General features: G+C 48.8%; 2 protein-coding genes across 2 annotated transcripts in view; both read right to left on the bottom strand.

Annotated features, from left to right (window-relative positions):
- VSTM2L (V-set and transmembrane domain containing 2 like) overlaps positions 1-10,983 on the bottom strand; it is a 58,961-nt gene extending 47,978 nt beyond the window's left edge. Inside the window, exon 1 of the mRNA XM_070744259.1 lies at positions 10,814-10,983. Coding sequence (XP_070600360.1) covers positions 10,814-10,925 — 112 coding nt within the window. The 5' untranslated portion in view covers positions 10,926-10,983. The remainder of the gene's footprint in view (positions 1-10,813) is intronic.
- Positions 10,984-15,448: 4,465 nt separating this feature from the next.
- The window catches only part of CTNNBL1 (catenin beta like 1), a 105,790-nt gene continuing 100,379 nt past the window's right edge, over positions 15,449-20,859 (bottom strand). The window contains exon 16 of the mRNA XM_070744258.1: positions 15,449-15,555. Within this exon, the coding sequence (XP_070600359.1) occupies positions 15,449-15,555 (107 nt within the window). The remainder of the gene's footprint in view (positions 15,556-20,859) is intronic.

Below are 20,859 nucleotides of genomic sequence, written 5' to 3'. Positions count from 1 at the left end.
TGCGCTGCCTTCAGGGGCTTTGGAGAATAGCTTGACCCCCTCCTTCCTCTCTGTGGCAGCCCCTCAAATATTGGTAGATGTTATCATGCCACCTCTGGTCCTTCCCTTCATTAGGCTAGTCATATTGCCTTTCTTTCATAAGAACCTAAGAAGAGCCCTGCGGAATCAGGCCAAAGCCCATCGAGTCCAGCATTCTGTGTCCCACAGTGGCCCACCAATTGTCCATGGGGATCTTGAGCAGAAAGAGAAGGCAAGACCCTCCCTTTCCCCTGAACCCCAACAAATGGGACCCAAGGGAACCCGGCCTACCTCAACCAAAATAGATGTGGCACATGGACATCTGTTTCAATAACCATCTATATGCTTGGCATCCATGAATCTGTCTAATCCTGCCTATCCAGGCTGACAGCTGTCACGGCCTCTTCTGGAAGTGAATTCCATAAACCAATAACCCTCTGGGTGAAGAAATATTTCCCTTGGTTTGTCCTCACTTTCATTGATTAAACGGAAGAGTCTTTAGGGAGTTGGGTGGCATACACATTGAATTAAATAATAAATGAATGAATGAATGAATGAATGAATAAATAAATAAAGGTATGATTAAGAGGAGGAGAACCCATAAAAATGAAAAGCCAAGAGAGATGGCTGGGAAAACTCTGCTGGACAGGCCTTCATTGACCCAAGACTCCATGGGAAGGCCTGTGAGAAACGGATAAAAGCCCCCATTCCCTTATATGACCCTTTGGTCTGGTAAAAGACTACAAGAAGAGTTGTGTTGAAATCACGACATGATTACATACTAATAAATGTAGTCTGGCCTATCCATCTGCAGTTAACCTTAATAAACAGGATGTGTTTTAAACAGGAAGGTTGGGTAGGGAAGGTTTGCCTATTTGCCGATGACTCTAAAGTGTGCAATAGGGTTGATATTCCTGGAGGCGTCTGTAATACGGCAAATGGTTTAGCTTTACTAGATAAATAGTCAAAGCAGTGGAAACTGCAGTTTAATGTTTCCAAATGTAAAATAATGCACTTGGGGAAAAGGAATCCTCAATCTGAGTATTGTTTTGGCAGTTCTGTGTTAGCAAAAACTTCAGAAGAGAAGGATTTATTGGTAGTGATTTCTCAAAATTTCTCAAAATGGGTGAGCAGTGTGGTCGGGTGGTAGGAAAAGCGAGTAGGATGCTTGGCTGCATAGCTAGAGGTATAACAAGCAGGAAGAAGGAGATTGTGATCCCGCTGTATAGAGCGCTGGTGAGACCCCATTTGGAATAATACTGTGTCCAGTTCTGGAGACCTCACCTACAAAAAGATATTGATCAAATTGAAGGGTCCAAAGATGGTGGAAGGTCTTAAGCATAAAACGTATCAGGAAAGACTTCATGGACTCCATCTGTCTAGTCTGGAGGACAGAAGGAAAAGGGGGGACATGATCGAAACATTTAAATATGTTAAAGGGTTAAATAAGAAGGTTCAGGAGGGAAGTGTTTTTAATAAGAAGTGAACACAAGAACAAGGGGACACAATCTGAGGTTATTTGGGGGAAAGATCAGAAAGCAACATGAGAAAATATGATTTGACCTAAAGAGTAGTAGATGCTTGGAACAAACTTCCAGCAGACATTGTCGGTAATCCGCAGTAACTGAATTGAAACATGCCTGAGATAAACTTATATCCATGTTAAGATAAAATACAGCAAATAGTATAAGGGCAGACTAGATGGACCAGGAGTCTTTTTCTGCCGTCAGACTTCTATGTTTCTATGTTTCCTAAGACAATGTACCTTGGCGTACCCAGCTGCAGTTAACCTTAGTAAACAGGATGTGCTCGTCTCTAAAAGGGTAGGGTTTGTGGGGAATATGTGGGAGACTTGGGGCAAGCTGACCTGATAAGGACATAAACCTGGAATATAGGTGGTGATTAATGACCATCTCAGAGGTTGGAGAGTACCGAATTCCACCATGCATCAGAGCAAACAGATGTAAACGCTTGCCAATAATGTTGCATAAGGCTGTTTTGTAATGGGGGGGGGGGCTGTCTTGGAGGGGAAAGTTCCACAAAGGGCAGAGGAAGAAGTGTAAATATATGGCATTTGGTATTTGGAAATTACCTCTGTGATACAGATATTTATCTTATCCCCAGCCCAGTCCTGCACATGTCCTTAAAATAAACAGCTTTTTCTTTTATTCTCCTTCTGGACTCCTGTTCATTTATCTCACAAGGCCCTTTGACCACGTTCTCGAGTCAGAGGCTGCTTGGACAGGAAGAATCTCGCCGAGGGGCAACGAGGGAGGTCTCAGGGCCAGGCTGGCAGTTACACGAGGGGGATTGAAGGTCTCTGCTTGGGAGGGAAGAGGGAAGAGAAAGGGAAGGGGAAAGAGGAGGAGGAGAGAAGAGGGAGGAGGAGGAAGAAGAGGAGCCGAAGGAGAAGAAGTGGAGGAGAAGGAAGATGAGGAGGAGGAGGAGGAGGAGGAGAAGATGGAGACAGGAGAAGGAGGAAGAAGAGGAGCCAAAGGAAAAGGGGTGGTGGAGGAGAAGGAAGATGAGGAGAAGGAGAAGGAGGAAAAGAAGAAGATGGAGACAGGAGAAGGAGGAGGAAGAGAAGAAAAAGGAGAGGGGGCGGTGGTGGAGAAGGACGAGGAGGTAGAGGAGGAGCAGAAGAGGAGATGGAGACAGGAGAAGGAGCAAGAGGAGGAGCAGAAGGAGAAGATGTGGTGGTGAAGGAGGAGGAAGAAGAAGAAGAAGGAAGGAAGATAGAGACAGGAGGAAAAGGAGGAGTAGGAGAAGGGGGAGTTGAAGGAGTAGGAGAAGGAGAAGGAGGAAGAAGAGGAGAAGGAGTGGTGAAGGAAGAGGGGAGCTGGACTCTACAGTGTGAAACAGCCAAGCAGGATGCTGGCTGCCCACAGAGGAAAGGGGGGGGGGCAGAGCTGGCTTTACTTGCCTGGATACCATGCAGAATGTGGGGACCCCCAAAGGGAAGTGGGACATTTGCAAAATCAGGAACAAGGTGCCAGTCTTTAGCATTGGCAAATCGAGCTGATCAGGGAATCTGAGTCCGATTCTGGGGAGGGGGAGAAAGAAAGAAGGAAAGGAAAAAGGAAGGAAGGAAGGAAGACAAAGGAAGGGGAGGGAGGGAAGGAGAGAAAGAAAGAAAGAAAGAAAGATCCTCCCATTCTCAGAAATGCCAGCTGGAAACCCCTCCACACCCCAGATATGGGCAGGTAGGATTTATGGCTAAAGGACACGCTTAGGATTTTGTGTGTGTGTGTGTGTTTGTGTGTGTTGGAAACCACAATGAAAGCAATGCGACAAAACTCGTAGGATTCAAAGGTCATCATTGGGGGGGAAATAGATTTGATTTCTCCCCAGGCATAAATGTGGTTTTGCAAAAAAGGTGGAAAGAAAACTCTAACACATCTCTGGGGTGTTGCATTTTAGGCAGAAAAATCCCACCTGCTGGAAACGGGGGTGGTGGTTTTAGGCGTCATTCGCACCCGCGTCCAGCCACCCGGAGGCCTTTAAGGACCCCTGGAAAAGAAGGGAGGGGGTCTCCGGCTTCCTTCCACCCCTTTGCCCCCCCAGATCCTGCTTGGCAGTCAGAAGAGGCAACCTCCGATATTCTGTGCGGCATTTAATAAAGGAGGCAAAGCTGTTTTACATAACGGTTCAGCCTTTTAAGTCAAGCGCTTGCAGGGGGTTTTCGGGGGGGGGGGGGTAGAGGGGGAGAGCAGCTGATTGATTGGCTGGGTGATTGACATCAGAAACAGAGGAGATCTTACAGTGAGAGAAAAGAGGTGATTTCCCCTCCCCTATTTAAATCCCCATTAAAATCCCACTTTTCGTTCTGATGGAAACTTTCTGTACAATGAAAGCATCCGGAAGGCAGAAGGTTTTTCTGCAGAAGAGGCGAAATTCCTGTAGGTCGAGCCTATTGTTTCATTTGTTTCAAATTTTGCTCCCTTTCTTTCTTCTGAATTGGTTTTAAATTGATAGATGATATACACAGGATCTCTCTCTCTCTCTGTCTGTGTCTCTCTCTCTATCTCTATCTCTCTCTCTCTCTATCTATATCTATCTATCTCTATCTATCTATCTATCTATCTATCTCTATCTATCTATTTATCTATCATTCATTCATTCATTCATTCATTCATTCATTCATTCATTCATTCATTTATTAGATTTGTATGCCACCCCTCTCCGTAGACTCGGGGCGTCTAACAACAATAATAAAACAGCATATGACAAATCTAATACTAAAAAAACCTAAGAAACCCTTATTAAAAACCAGACATACACACAAACATACCATGCATGAATTGTATAGGCCTGGGGTGAAAGGAATATCTCAATTCCCCCATGCCTGACGACAGAGGTGGGTTTTAAGGAGCTTACGAAAGGTGAGGAGGGTGGGGGCAATTCTGATCTCTGGGGGAGAGCTGGTTCCAGAGGGTCAGAGCCGCCACAGAGAAGGCTCTTCCCCTGGGTCCCGCCAAACAACATTGTTTAGTCGACGGGACCCGGAGAAGGCCAACTTTATAGGTCATAACCAACACTTTGAATTGTGACCAGAAACTGATCGGTAACCAATGCAGACTGCGGAGTGTTGGTGTAACATGGGCATATTTAGGGAAGCCCATGATTGCTCTCGCAGCTGCATTCTGCACGATTTGAAGTTTCCAAACACTCTTCAAAGGTAGCCCCATGTAGAGAGCATTGCAGTAGTTGAACCTCGAGGTGATGAGGGCATGAGTGACTGTGAGCAGTGACTCTCTGTCCAGATAGGGCCGCAACTGGTGCACCAGGCAAACCTGGGCAAACGCCCCCCTCGCCACAGCTGAAAGATGGTTCTCTAATGTGAGCTGTGGATCAAGGAGGACGCCCAAGTTGCGGACCCTCTCTGAGGGGGTCAGTAATTTCCCCCCCCCCCCAGGCTAATGGAAGGACATATGGAATTATCCTTGGGAGGCAAAACCCACAGCCACTCCATCTTATCAGGGTTGAGTTTGAGTCTGTTGACACCCATCCAGACCCTAACAGCCTCCAGGCACCGGCATATCACTTCCACTGCTTCGCTGACTGGACATGGGGTGGAGATGTATAACTGGGTATCATCAGCAAACTGATGATACCTCACCCCATGCCTCTGGATGATCTCGCCCGGCGGTTTCATGTAAATATTAAATAGCAGGGGGGAGAGACCTAGAGGTCGACCTCTGACCCCCCACTAACACTGACTGACCGGAGAGGTAGGAGGAGAACCACTGGAGAACAGTGCCTCCCACTCCCAACCCCTCCAGCCGGCGCAGAAGGATACCATGGTCGATGGTATCGAAAGCTGCTGAGAGGTCAAGAAGCATCAGGACAGAGGATAAACCCCTGTCCCGCGCCCGCCAGAGATCATCCATCAACGCGACCAAAGCAGTTTCTATGCTGTAGCCGGGCCTGAATCCTGACTGCTTAGGGCCTAGATCAGGGGTCCCCAACCACCGGTCCGCGGACCAGTACCGGGCCGCGGGGCATGTTGCACCGGTCCGTGGAGTCAGCAGCTGCCGGCCCTCATGCCGCCACCCCCTCCCTCCAGCGCTTCGCCTCCCGCCGGGCAAGAGGCCTCGGGAGGCAGGTTCTGCCGGCCACAGGACGATGGATGGGACAGAGGGGCGGGAAGGACCGAGAGGCTCAAGCCTCTTTTGGCTTCTGCCGCGGGGCGCTTTTGCGTTTTTGGCTGGGGGGAGGCAAGAGGGCCAGCCTGACCCCCTCTCTCCAGCGCTTAGCTCCCGCTGGGCAAGAGGGCTTGGGAGGCAGGTTCTGCCGGCCACAGGACGATGGCGGGAAAGAGGGGCGGGGAGGACCAGCACCCCCATGCTTAATCCCGGCCCCAACCACGCCCCTTTCCGCCCCCACTGGGCCATAGAAAAATTGTCTTGCTGAAACTGGTCCCTGGTGGAAAAAACGTTGGGGACCACTGGCCTAGATAATCGGCTTCTTCCCAGAACCGTTGGAGTTGGAGCGCCACCACCTTCTTGATAACCTTCCCCATAAAGGGAAGGTTGGAGACTGGCCGATAGTTGTTAAGAATGGCTGGGTCCAGGGAAGGCTTCTTGAGGAGGGGGTGCACAAGTGCCTCCTTGTAGGGATCCAGAAAGGACCCCCTCCCCAAAGAAGCGTTGACAATCTCCTGGACCCAGCTCCATGTCACCATCATCTCTCTCTCTCTCTCTCTCTCTCTCTCTCTCTCTCTCTATCTATCTATCTATCTCTATCTATCTATCTATCTATCTATCTATCTATCTATCTATCTATCTATCTATCCTCACCTACAAAAAGATATTGATAAAATTGAACGGGTCCAAAGATTTGCTACAAAAATGGTGGAAGGTCTTAAGCATAAAACGTATCAGGAAAGACATCATGAACTCAATCTGTAGAGTCTGGAGGACAGAAGGAAAAGGGGGGACATGATCAAAACATTTAAATATGTGAAAGGGTTAAATAAGGTCCAGGAGGGAAGTGTTTTTAATAGGAAAGTGAACACAAGAACAAGGGGACACAATCTGAGGTCAGTTGGGGGAAAGATCAAAAGCCACGTGAGAAAATATTATTTTACCAAAAGAGTAGTAGATCCTTGGAACAAACTTCCAGGAGACATGGTCACTGGTTGGCAAATCCATAGGAACTGAATTTAAACGTGCCTGGGATAAACATAGATGCATCCTAAGATAAAATACAGGAAATAGTACAGTTTCTTCTATGTTTCATCCTTGGCATGTATTGAACTCAGCCCCTGTCAGTCTTGAGCATTGAGTCCTTGGCCAGCTGCATTGTTCTTGCACCTGCTGGGCCCCGAAATTGACTTTTCACAAGTGACGTTGTCTTCTAACATGCCTGCCTGCCTTCCAACCTGCCGGCCTCCTTCTGCAGGCTTCGAGATCGAGTCCAGGAAAGGGTTTACTGGCCTTCCGAAAGGCTGCGGAGATTGTGATGGATTGATCATGTATGTTGGTTTGATTGGATTGGTAGGGTTTTTTATTATTATTATTATTATTATTATTATTATTATTATTATTATTATTTTATAATAAACTTTATCGATTTTCTTAAAATTGACATACACACAAACACACATTTAACATAAAATTATCATTATTATTATTATTATTATTATTATTATTATTATTATTATTATTATTAAGTCGCCTTGAGTCCCATTTAATTTAATTTAATTTAATTATTTGTTTGGGAACGACATCTTGTGTGAACATAACCTCTCCAGTGAACCCAGCTAATATGTAATGTTTCCCCTGCCCAAAAAAACCCTGGGGCTGCTCTCTCCCTCTCTCAAGGCGATGCCTGGTCAGAAAAGGTCAAGTTGTTTAAGCCTCTGGCAGAGACCTTCACTTACGGGCAACTAAGATGGTTGGTGCGCTCTGAACTTGGGGGTTTCTTGCAGATGTTTCCTGACCCAACTAGGGAACGTCATCAGTGCTAGAAGGGAGTGGAGTTTGCAAAGAGAAGGAGGAGGAGAAGGAAGGAAGATGGAGACAGGAGAAGGAGAAAGTGAAGGAGAAGGAGGGAAGATGGAGGTAGCAGAGGGAGAAGGAGAAGGAGGAGAAGGAGAATGAAAGGTTGAATATCTGTAGCTCAGGGTTGAACGGTGGGGTCCTTGGCGTTCTCTGAGCTCGGGTGTTTTCTTGCAGACATTCGATGACCCAACTAGGGTGGAAGGAAGTGAAGTTGCCAGTGGGGAAGGGAGGGGAGGAGGACGATGACCACAACGACTGGGGGGTCTTTGGTGGTTTCAAAGCTTGGCAGTTTACTTACCAAACTAGGTGACGTTGATGACGTAGGTGAGTTTGGTAAGAAAACTGCCAAGCTTTGAAACCACCAAAGAGCTTTCAAACATGAAGGCTAAGGTTAGGGTTTATGATTATAGATGACAGGCCAAAGACATCCATCACTTAGAACCCCAGCCAGGTTCCACCCACCTCCAAAATTCTCCTTTTTTTGCACCCTCCTCCATGGAGCAGCAAAGAAGCAAGGGATAAAGAAAGCCCCAGGCATCTAAACATCCCCCCACCCAGGTCACTTTTATCAAATTGGCCTTTTCCTTCCTTCCTTCCTTCCTTCCTTCCTTCCTTCCTTCCTTCCTTCCTTCCTTCCTCCCTCCCTCCCTCCCTCCCTCCAATATTTCCTTCCTTCTTTATTTATTTACAGTAATTCAATGTGTATGCCACACACCTCTCTGGGGACTTTGGGCGGCTCACAACAAAGATGAAAACATATAAATAATATTAAAATCTCTTTTAAAAACACACAATTTTCAAACATTTTCATCCCACAATTGAAAAACCGTACATGCCATTTATGGCTGGATTCTGGATGCGACGCCAATCCTTTCGGATACCAATAAGCCAATCAATAAAGCAAGCAAAGAGACAAGGAGACAACGCTTGGGACAAGCCCCCCCCCCCCCAGTTATTCCACCCCTTCCAGGATGAACGGCTAAGGGGGGGAGAGATCGCTGCCGGAGTGCCGGGAGACGGAGGCCTCGCAACGCCCCGGCGCTTCCCCGCCGCCGCCCGCCGCCCCCCGCTGTCCCATCCCGACCCCCCTCCTCTCCAACCAGGCCGGTCGAGGAAGAAGGGGGGCGGGGAGGGTCCCCGAGGAGCCCCCCGAAAAGTTGGCGCGGCCGGGAGGCCCCCGCGCGGCCTGCAGGAGAAGCGAAGGATGCGACTGGACGCCCCCGCCGGAGCTGCCACGCCGGGGAGGGAAAACGAGGGTCCTGCAGCGAGCGGCGGTTGGGCGCGCTGCCCTCTCGCTCGCCCGCCTGGCACCGGGGGAGGGGGCTTCTGGACCCTCGTGTAAGGGGCCGGTGGAGGGGAGGGGGAGGCTGAATCGACCCTTTCGCCCGGCTCCTTCCTCTCTGCCGGGAGGCTCTCGCGCAAGGGGGCGAAGACCAGGAGCAGCGCCCGGGAGGGGTGGGGAGGAAGCCCACCCGTGGGTCCCGCCGCTCCTCCCTTTCCAAGTCAGCCTGGTCAGTTTTGCCTTCCCGTCGCTCTCTCTCCCAGACCCGCGTCGGAAGAAGCGCTGGGCACAAATGACCACAGGAGAAGGAAGAGGAGAAGGAGGAGGAAGAGGAAGAGAAGAAAGAAGAAAAGGAGGAGGAGGGGCAAAAGGAGGATGAGGAAGAGGAAGAAAAGGAGGATGAGGAAGAGGAAGAAAAGGGGGAAAAGGAGGAGGAACAGGAGGAGGAGGAAGAGGAAAAGGAGAAAGAGAAGAAGAAGAGGAGGAGGAACAAAAGGAGGAGGAGGAAGAGGAGGAGGAGGAGGAAGAATAGGAGGAGAAGAGGAAGAGGAAGAGGAAGAGAAGGGGAAAAGGAGGAGGAAGAGGAGGAGGAAGAGAAGGAGGATGAGGAGGAGGAAAAGGTGGAGAAAGAGGAGGAGGAAGAGGAAGAGAAGAGAAGGAGGAGGAACAAAAGGAGGAGGAGGAAGAGGAGGAAGAGGAAGAAAAGAAGGAGGAGGGAGAGGAAGAAAAGGTGGAGGAAGCGGAAAAGAAGGAGAGGAGGAGGAGGAGATGGAGGAGAAAAGTCCACCCAGCCGTGGTTTTTTTTGGGGGGGGGGGAAGTCCACCCCAAGAGGAGCTCTTCCCCCCACCGACCCTCGCCAAGAGCTCTTGGTTGACAAAGCCCCCCTCCCCCGCCCGTCCTCTGGAGCCTCCCCAGCCGCGCCGTTGGCTCTCCAAACCCGGGGAGGGGAGAGATTTATTATTTATTGATTGATTGATTTATTGAGTCGACTTCTACGCCGCCCAATCCCGAAGGACTCAGGGCGGTTTACAAGAATATAAAAATGCAAACAAAAAAAAATCCAATAAGGAAAATCTAAAACTGCGAACCCCAATAACTCAGTCAGTCCAGGTCACACACGTACATACATACATGCAGTAAAAGTGGCCAAGACAGATGTCAGTTTCATGCCGCCCCCCCCCCCCCCCGAGTGGGCCAAAGGGCTCCTGGCCAGACTATCCGGTGCTGAAACGGGGCATCCGAGGCGCTGTGCCTGGCCCGGGAGAGCGGGGGAATCGGGAAAGACCCCTCCCCACACCTTTAACATTCCCGCACAAAGAAGGGAAGAACTGTTGGGACACCCGGAGAGGGGAGGGAGGGAGTCGGAGAGGAATTGCCGAAAAATCGGGCGGGGATGGACAACCCCCCCCCTCCAGGCAGGAAGCGGAGCCTGAGCTGCTGCTCCCCCCCTCCAGGCAGCGCAGAGGGGCGAGGGTCGCTTGCTGCCCCCCCAGAAGCACCGGCCTCGTTTTTAGTGACCCCCCTTGCAAACTCTGCCTGGGAGGGGGCGCCAGCAGCCGCTCCCCAAGACAAAGCGAGTGACGGGGGGGGCGCGCTTCTCTCTCCCCCCCGCCCCCCCGGTAACATGGCCCGCTCCCCCCGCCTAATCCCCGACAGCACCACGGAGCCTCCTTCCCGGCTGCAGCCCGGGACCCCAGATTGCCGGCCGGCCGGTGCGATGGGGCGCGACCCCCACCCCACCCCAAACGAGGCACCGTGCGCGCGCCAAGCCGAGCCGACTCCCGCGGCACTCGGGCGCCCCGCACCCCACCCCGCCCGCGGGGAGCCGCCGAGAGCTCAGCCCACACGGGCCACGGACAGGGAGGGTCCCTGGCGGGGGGACCCCTGGGAATGGTGAGATGGACCCCCCCCCAAGAGAGCCGGCCAAGGGAAGGAACGATGGAGGAGGGTGCGAATCCTCCCTTTCTTTCCCAGACCCCCCTCCCTCCCTCTGCCCCCCCGACTCACCGTTGCCCGAAATCTGATTCTCCCACTGCGGGGGTCGCGAAGCGGCGCCGAGCTGCCAGTAGAGCCCCAGCGAGTGGCAGAGCGCCAGGGTCAGGCCGAAGGCGCCCCCCATCCTGCTCCCCTAGCCGGGCCGCCTCTCACATCCGGGGGTGGGGGGCGCCGAGCCAAAGCAGCTGCCGCCCGAGACCCCCAGCCCGCTCCTGCCGCCGCCTCTTCCTCCGCTGGCCAGCCCGAGACTGCGGGACTCTTCCCTACGGCGGAGGGGGCGCCGCCGTGCCGCGGCTGGCTGGCTGGCTGGCTGGCTGGCTGGCTGTCACTCTCTCTCTCTCGCTTCGCTCTTCCACGCGCGGCCCCGCGCGCTCCCGGCTCTCTTGCACGCACGGCGGAGGGATCCCGAGCTGGGGCTTGATGGATGGCTAAAGTTTGTCCGAAGGGAGCTTTGCAAAAACCCCCCGGGTGGGCGGGAGGGAGAGGAGGGGGCTGCCTGCCAGCCTTTTGGGTAAGGGGTGCGGAGGGGCAATGCACGCAGCGCCTCCCTCTCCTCCTTTTTTGAAGAGGGGGGCGCGCGAGTGGGGTTTTCCAGTCTGCGCAATAGAGGGGGCTGAATTTGGCTCCAGCAAGAGGGAGGGGGGGAGTTAGGGCTGCCCCCATTTGTTCTCCCTCCTGCGGGGTGGGCGTTGGGTGGGTGGGTGGCCCTGGCGGCTGGATATTTTCTACAAATGTCTCTTTTCTTTTATGAACACTGTCTCAGCGCATCTGCACCAAAGACAATCACACTTGGCCAAGAAAGAATTATGTCCTGTCCTATTCTATTCTATTCTATTCTATTCTATTCTAATGTACCTTTTCCTTTATGTACACCGAGAACATCTGCACCAAAGACCAATTCCTTGTGTGTCCAAGCACACTTGGCCAATCAAGAATTCTATTTATTCTATTCTGTTCTGATCTGTTCTGTTCCATTCCATTCTTTATTCCATTTTCTATTCCATTTTCTTTTCTACTCTATTCTATTGTATTTTTCTATTTCCCCCTTTCCTTTCCTTTCCTTTCTTTTCCTATCCTATCCTTTCCTATTCACCAAAGACCAATTCCTTGGGTGTCCAAGCACACTTGGCCAATCAAGAATTCTATTCTATTTCTGGTGGGAGCCCCCGGTGCCGCTTTGGGTCTGGACTGGAGCCCTTTGCTGGGCGCACGCCCGGCCACCAGGCTGGCTGAGTTACACACACACACACCGCGCCGTATCTGCGCCCTGGATGGCCGTTAAGCTAAGCGCCTTCCTCGCTCGTCTTGCCAACCTGGGACGGACTCTGGCTGTTCAGCACCTCGAGCGCGGACAGCTCCCGAAGCCCACTGGCTCCCTTTGAATAGAATAGACTAGAATTCTTGATTGACCAAGTGTGATTCGTCTTTGGTGCAGATGCTGTCAGTGTCCATAAAAGAAAAGAAACTAGACTAGACTAGACTATAGACTAGACTAGACTATAGACTAGACTAGACTAGACTAGACTAGACTATAGACTAGACTAGACTAGACTAGACTAGAATAGACTAGACTAGACTAGACTAGAATAGAATAGAATAGAATAGAATTAGGATATGATGGAGTAGGAAACAGAACAGAACAGAATAGAATGAATTCTTTCTTGGCCAAGTGTGATTGGACACACAAGGAATTTGTCTTTGGTGCAGATGCTCTCACTGTACATCAAAGGATAAGATACATTTGTCAAGAATCCTGAGATAGCACACTTAATGATTGTCATAGGGGTCAATTAAGCAATGGGGAAACAAGCAATATTAATAAAAATCATAAGGATGCAAGCAACAAGTTACAGTCCTAAGTGGGAGGAGATGGGTGATAGGAATTATGAGGAAAAAAACTAGTAGTAATAGTACTGCAGACATAGTAAAAAGTTGGACAGTGTTGAGGGAATTGTTTGTTTAGCAGAGGGATGGCATTTGGGAAAAATGTTCTTGTGTCTAGTTGTCTTGGTGTGCAGGGCTCTGTAGCGACGTTTGGAGGGTAGGAGTTGAAACATTTTACGTCCAGAATGCGAGGGGTCAGTAAATATTGTATTTTCACGGCCCTCTTTTTGACTTGTGCATTATGAAGGTCCTCAACGGAAGGCAGATTGGAAGCCATTGATTTTTCTGCAGTTCTGATTCTCCTCTGAAGTCTGTGTCGGTCTTGTTGGGTTGCAGAACCAAACCAGACAGTTAGAGAGATGCTGATGACAGACTCAATGATTCCTCTGTAGAACTGGATCAGCAGCTCCTTGGGCAGTTTGAGCTTCCTGAGTTGGCACAGAAAGAACATTCTTTGTTGTGCTTTTTTGATGACATTTTTGATGTTAGGGGACCATTTTAGGTCTTGAGATATAAAACTTAGAAATTTGAAAGTCTTTGGCTGGTAACTCCCTGTTCCCACAGCAGTTGCAGAATGCATGTCTAAACCCAGCAGCTTTCTTAGGATCCTGGGACAGGCCCAGCCAAGCCCCCCTGGTTTGGCTTCTCCTGAAGCCCCTCAAGGTCTAAGTCAAGATTGTCCCTAGAGAGCTTGGCCGGACGGGGCCCTCCATGTGGCCCCAAGTGGAGGGAAACGTTCATTGTAGTTGAGAGAGTTTGTTACTACCAAAATGTGCCTCCGCCTTTCCTCCAGCGTCTGATGTTTGTAGCTCAGTTTATGCCAGGCCAAAATTCTGCCTGAGCCAGATGGGTGACCTCTGTGACCCTGCCGGGGTTTCTGTGGTTGGGGGCGCAGGACCTTTTGACCCTGCTCTCTGCTGGATAAACCCTGGAGGTCATCCATCTGGCTCAGGCAGAATTTTGGCCTGGCACAAATATTTATTATTTATTAAGTCTTATTATTTATTAAGCCCCGAGTCTTCAGAGAGGGGCGGCATACAAGTCCAATTAATAACAATTATTAAAACACTCTTCAAAGGTAGCCCCGTGTAGAGAGCATTGCAGTAGTCAAGTCTCGAGGTGTTAAGGGACCATGAGCAAAGACTCCCGGTCCAAATAGGGCCGCAACTGATGCACCAGGCGAACTTGGGCAAACGCCCCACTCGCTACAGCCAAAAGATGAGGTTCTAAGGTCAGCTGTGGATCAAGGAGGACACCCAAGTTGCAGACCCTCTCTGAGGGATCAGCAATTCCCCCCCCCCCCCGGGTGATGGATGGACAGATGAACGTGTCCTTGGGAGGCAGGACCCACAGCCACTCCATCTTGTCCGGGTTGAGTCTGAGTCTGTTGGCACCCATCCAGACCCTGACAGCCTCCAGGCACCGGCACATCACTTCCACTGCTTCGCTGAGTGGACACGGGGTGGAGATGTACACCTGAGTATCATCAGTGTACTGATGATAACTCACCCCTTGCCCTTGGATGATCTCCCCCAGCGGTTTCATGTAGATATTAAACAGCAGGAGGGAGAGGACCGACCCCTGAGGAACCCCACAAGGTAGGGACCTAGGAGTTGACCTCTGCCCTCCCGCTAACACCGACTGCGAACGACCAGAGATGTAGGAGAGGAACCACCATAAAACGGTGCTTCCCACTCCCAATCCCTCCAGCCAGCGCAGAAGGATACCATGTTCAATGGTATCAAAAGCCGCTGAGCGGTCAAGAAGCACCAGGACAGAGGATAAACCCCTGTCTCGGGCCTGCCAGAGATAATCCATCAGCATGACCAAAGCAGTTTCCATGCTGTAGCCGGGCCTGAATCCTGACTGCTGAGGGCCTAGATAATCAGCTTCTTCCAAGGACCATTGGAGCTGGAACGACACCACCTTCTCAACAACCTTCCCCATAAAGGAAGGACAATAGTTGTTTAATATGGCTGGGTCCAGGGAAGGCTTCTTGAGGAGGGGGCGCACAAGTGCCTCCTTGTACGGAGCCGGAAAGGACCCCTCCCTCAAAGAAGTGTTGGTAATCTCCTGGACCCAGCTCCGTGTCACCTCCCTGCTGGCCGAGACCAGGCAGGAGGGACACAGGTCCAACAAGCAGGTTGGACATTATTATCCTATTCAGTTACTAAAGTCATATTTCCTGCAGTCGAGTTTAGAGCGGTTTACTTCAAGTACGTATCTGCTGTGTGTCCGCAAGTTGTTGTGGTTGAAGCTGAAGTTGTCATTGACAGGAAGGACATTGTAGCAGATCATTTTATGGGCTATGTATAGGTCGTGTTTAAGGTGACATAGTTATAAGCTTTCTTTTTCTTTTTTTACAAAATTTTTATTTATATATATACATAACATAACACACAAAACAAAAGACATTTAAAATCATTGGACATTTGTGTAACAAATCTGTGCTACATTTCTGATTGTGCTCACAACCTATTACATAACTATTTTTGGCATATTATTATAAACAAGTCATATACATTGATCTTACTTCTATATCTCATCCTATGTTTATTTTCCCTTAACCCATTTGTCACCAAGAAATAATTCCAGTTAATAATATTATTACTAAGTATACAATTATTACTTTTTCCTTTTCTCCAGCCAGCAGTAGAACTTGCTCCAACATTCATAATATTCTGAATCTTCCTTAGTTTTTAATTCCAATGTTAATTGATTAATTTATTTAGTTCTAAGCTTTCTAAACCTAGGATTGTAAGTCTAGTTGCGTAGGGTATTTATTCCGTTGTGAGTGGAGGAGTGGAGGGCTCTGGGTGTAAGCCATTGATTTCTCACCAACCTCTGCACCAGCTTGACATCTTTTAATCCTATCAAACAGACAACAAGGTGTCAAAATAGAGAGCCCCATATCTAATCCTGTTCCGGTTAAGAGCGGCGACCCCCAAGACAGTGTACTTGGAACAACACTCTTCATACTCTACATAAATGACCTTTGTGATCACATTACAAGCAACTGTGTTCTCTTCACCGATGTTGTCAGACTTTTCAACACCACCGATAACACAACTACTCTCCAAAAAGACCTAGACTCTGTTTCTGAATGTTCCAACATCTGGCAACTTCAAATCTCAACCAACAAATGCTCTGTCCTACACATTGGCAAAAAGATTCAGAATTCCAAATAGAAGCTGAATAAACAAGATCTTACAGACAACCCTCACTCCCTCAAAGACCTTGGAATACTCCTATCCAATGACCTCAGTGCCAAAGCCCACTGCAACAACATCTCCAAAAAGGCTTCAAGAGTTGTAAACCTAATCCTACGTAGCTTCTGCTCCGGTAATCTCACATTGCTAACCAGAGCATACAAAACTTTCCCCAGGCCAATCCTTGAATACAGCTCATCTGTCTGGAACCCACACTGCATTTCGGACATCAACACCCTAGAAAATGTCCAGAGTTACTTTACTAGAAGATCCCTCCACTTCTCCACTCGCAACAGAATACCCTATGCAACTAGACTGACAATCCTAGGTTTAGAAAGCATAGAACTACATCACCTTCAACATGACTTAAGCATAGCCCATAAAATCATCTGCTACAACATTCTTCCTGTCAACGACTACTTTAGCTTCAACCACAACAACACATGAGCACATAACAGATACAAACTTAAAGTAAACCGCTCTAAACTTGACTGCAGGAAATACAACTTTAGTAACCAGGTAGTTGATGCCCTGAACTCACTACCTGACTGTAGTATCATCCCCTAACCTCCAAAACTTGACCCTTAGACCATCCACTGTTGACCTCTCCCGATTCCTCAGAGGTCAGTACGGGGCGTGCATAAGTGCACCAGTGGGCCTTTCATCCCCTGTCCTAATGTTTCTCTTTTATTGGTATCATGTATATAAATATTATTATATCTTTGTATACCACCAATCTGTACTTGACAAAACAAATAAATACAATACACAAATAAACCTCCGGGCTGGCTGCCTCTCCACGGCATTTGTCCGTGTTTTATATCACCTGGCATATTTCACAGGCGGCGAGTGGGAGGCAGCGGGCGCCTGTGTTTCCTCTGGCAACTGCAATTAAAAGGTGAAATGCAAATTATAATGGGACACTTGACTAAAATGAAATAGTTACGGCTAATTGCGGCTGCCTTTTTCCTGCTGTCAGGCGAAGGAGCCCTCGCTGGCAGGTGACGGATTGAGCCCAGACGCAGAGCAAGATCCGACTTTGATGGGCTCACGGGGCAGAGAAGCACCAGAAGCAAAAAAGGTGTGTGTGTGTGTGTGTGTGTGTGTGTGTCTTCTGCTATTTTGCAGAAGGAAGAGAGAGAGAGAATGAGAGAAAGAGTAAAAAACTGAGAGAAAGAGTGAAAAGGAGAGAGAGAGAGAGAGAAAGAGATAAAGTGAGAGAGAAGGAGAGAGGAGAGAAAGAGAGAGAAATAAAGAGAGAAACTGAGAGAAAGAGTGAAAAAGAGATGGAGAGAAAGAGAAAGAGAAAGAGTGAGAGAGAAAGAAAGGGAGAGAGAAGGTGAGAGGAGGGAGAGAAATAAAGTAAGAGAGAAAGAGAAAGTGAGAGTAAGAGAAAGTGAAAATGAGATGGATAGAGAGATAAAGTGAGAGAGGAGAGAAGTAGAGAGAGAGAAGGAAATAAAGAGAATGAGAGAAAGAGAAAGTGAAAAAGATGGATAGAAAGAGAAAAAGAGAGAAAGAGAAAGCGTGAGGAAAAAAGAATAAGGGAGAGAAGGAGAAAGGATAGAGAAAGAGAGAAAGAGAAACGAGTGAAAAGGATGGATAGAGAATGTGTGTGTGTGAGAGAGAAATAAAGAAAGAGTAAAAAAGAAACTGAGAGAAAGAGTGAAAACAAGATGGATAGAGAGTGAGAGAAAGTGTGAGACAAAAAGATAAAATGAGAGAGAAGGGGAGAGAGAGAAAGAGAAAGAGTGAAAAAGAGATGGATAGAAAAAGGAAGAGGAACTGTGAGAGAGAGAAAAAGGGAGAGAGAAGGAGAGAGAAAGAGAAAAAACAAGAGAAAGAGTGAAAAGGATGGATAGAGAGAGAGAGAAAGAGAAAGTGTGTGTATGAAGAGAGAGACACACACAGAGAGGGAGAAAGAAATGAGAAAAAGTAAAAGAGAGAAAGTGGGAGAGAGAAAGTGAAAAAGAGTGAAAGAGAGTGTGTGTGAGAGGAAAAGAGTGAAAAAGAGAAAGAGAGAGAAGAGAAGGAGTGAAAGTGAGAGAGAGAAGAGGAAGGGGGATGTGAGAGAAAGAAAGAAAGAGAAAGAGAGAGAGAGAGGTGGGGGAGAAGTCAAGATGGCAAAGCTTCAGCCTTTATCTCGACTTGCCTGACGTGCCCTGAAGATGCCTCTCTGATGCTCCACCGCCTGTCTTGTCCCTGTCAGAACCTGCCCTGGCCCAGATCCCCCCCCCCAGCTGCGGCTCCTTCCAGCGTGTCTCACTCATCATCCTCACACACACACACACACACACACACACACACACACACACACACGGGGGTTGATGGAGGAGGCAGCCTGCGCCATTTATCCCACGCTGTCAAGAAAATAATCTTATCGCCTTTCTGCTTTTGTTCAAAGTCAACTTTTAAAGGCGCCTGTCTCCCCCCTCCCCCTCCCCCCACCGCCCCTCCCTCTGAAATGGATCCGATTCCATTGCAATTTTGCCATTTCCATTTTAAAAAAAAAATTAAGCAGTTTTAAATTCATTTATAGTGTTGCATACAAAGAAAATACCAGTAAATAGCAAACTAAGAGCTTCTGCACCAAAGACAAATCCCTTGTGTATCCAATCACACTGGCAAATAAAGAATTCCATTCTCTATTCCATATATTGTCTATATTCTGTTCTATTCTGTTCTGTTCTGTTCTATTCTCTGTTCTCTATGCTCCATGCTCTATGCTCTATGCTCTATTCTCTGCCTTTCACTTGGTTGCCAATGCTGCTCTGCCCCTTCTGCCAAATAAATCTCCCCAGCCTCTGTGTGTGTGTGTCTCTCTCTGTGTATGTGTGACTATGGTTCCCCCACCACCCAGAATGAACCATGGTAATCATGGGTTGCTTTGCACGCCTTCCTTCCTTCCAAGCAGGTGCCTTGTCCTCCCCTTCGGGTCTTCCAAGGGCTGGGATGCCAACCTCGGAAGGACGAGGGATGGAATGAAAAGCCCAGATCGAGGGCTGTGGGAGGGGGGGGGAAGGGCCTCCGCTCCTTTTATCGATGGCCAACTGGACCACAAAGACAGGGCCAGTGTACAAGGCAGGCGGCGTTGGCGGGAGATGGGAGGGGGGAAAGGACGCCCACCATCCTGAGAAGGAGGACTCTGGGGTCCTTGCAGAACTTACATTACTTGACTAGGGAAGCCCATGCGTGTGAGGAGGGTTTTCAGATAGGAGGAGGAGGAGGAGGGGATCCTGGGTGCTCTTTGAGCTTGGAAATATTCTTGCAGACGTTTTATAACTTGACTAGGGAACATCATCAGTGCTACAGAGGAGGGTTTGCAGAGAGGAGCAGGAGAAGCAGGAAGACAAGGATGGTGGGGCTCCTTCGTGCTCTGACCTTGGTTCTTCTCTTGTAGATGTTTCATGAACCAACCAGGAAACATCATCAGTACTAGAAGGGAGGAAGAGGAGGAGACGATGGAGGAGGAGGAGGAGAATTGTGAGGTCCTGAGCCTGGTTGTTGATGTTTTATGACCCAACTAGAGAACATCATCAGGTCAACCCTGAGGTACAAATATTGTCTTGAAGAGAGACAATGGGCTGACCCACAACAGGCACCTAGTCTTTCACATATGGGGAGATTAAACCACTTCAAAACCCTCCCTGGTTTTTCTACCACTAGACTGGGGAAAGCAGCCAGGCTGGACTAGGTACCTTCCCTACTTGCCACCTGCCAAGAACGGTGTGTGTGTCTGTGTGTGTGTGCGTGTGTGTGAGAGAGATGGAGAGAGGGGGAGGGAGAGGGGGGAAGGAGAGAGAGAAAGAAAGAAGAAAGAGGTAGGGAGAGAGAGAGAAAGTGATAAGGAGGGAGGGAGGGAGAGAAAGAAAAAGAGAAAGAGAAAAAGAGAGAGAGAGAGAGGGAGAGGGAGATATGGAGAAAGAAAGAGAGAGAGGGAGGGAGAGAAAAGGAGAGAAAGAGGGGGAGGGAGGCAGAGAGAAAGAAAGAGGGGAAAGGAGAGAAAGAGAGAAAGAAAGAAAGAGAGAGAGAGAGAAAGAGAAGGAGAGAGAGAAAGAGACAAAAAAAGAGTCGGGGAGGGTGAAAGGGGGAAAAGAAAGAAACAAAGAAAGAAAGAAAGGAAGGAAGGAAGGAAGGAAGGAAGGAAGGAAAAAAGAAAGAAAGAAAGAGAGAGAGAGAAGGAGAGAGAGAAAGAGACAAAAAAAGAGACGGGGAGGGAGAAAGGGGGAGAAAGAAAGAAACAAAGAAAGAAAGAAAGAAAGAAAGGAAGGGAGAGAGAGAGAGAGAGAGAGAGACTTCCCTTGCAGCAGGAAGCCTGGGGAGCTATTTTGTTCTTATTGTGACGGTCTTGAAAATAAAGCCGCAATTCCACTCCTGCAAATGGTTTGGGGTTTTCACAGCCCCTTAATTTCACGACGGCGCTTTGCAGATCATAGCTAATTGAGGGCAGGGATCACAGCTAATCGTGGCTAACCGAGGCTGCGCAGGGACCTGCTTCTTGGTTATGCTAATGGTTTGGGTTGAGGTGGCTGGGTTGCTGTGGATTTTAACTTTGGCAGTGTGTATAATAATAGATTTTGTTCTGTTTTAACTCTGCTCAATGCCCAGTAAGTCTCGCAGAAATGGGCCACCATCTAAATTGGATATTCAAATGCAGTGGCATCCTCCCGTCTCGAAAGACCCTGGACTCCCCAGACCATGAAACCTGGGTGGGTTAATGTGGAGGATAGACTACTTGGATATAAGATATAAAATAGTCAACATGAATTAATGCTTTTTTTCTGAATACAGTGGGACCTCTACTTACGAACTGAATTCGTTCAATGACCAGGTTCTTAAGTAGAAATGTTTGTAAGAAGTAGAAATTTCCCCCCTAGGAATCATTGTAAAAGCAAATAATGTGTGTGATTGGGGAAACCCCAGGGACAGTGGAGGCCCTATTTCCTCCAAGGAGATTCCTGGAGA

Source organism: Erythrolamprus reginae, chromosome 3 (assembly GCF_031021105.1).
Source record: "Erythrolamprus reginae isolate rEryReg1 chromosome 3, rEryReg1.hap1, whole genome shotgun sequence".
In the NCBI taxonomy this organism is placed as follows: Eukaryota; Metazoa; Chordata; class Lepidosauria; order Squamata; family Dipsadidae; genus Erythrolamprus; species Erythrolamprus reginae.
The sequence above is the reverse complement of the archived record's forward strand: the minus strand, read 5'-3'. Positions and strand labels throughout refer to the sequence as shown.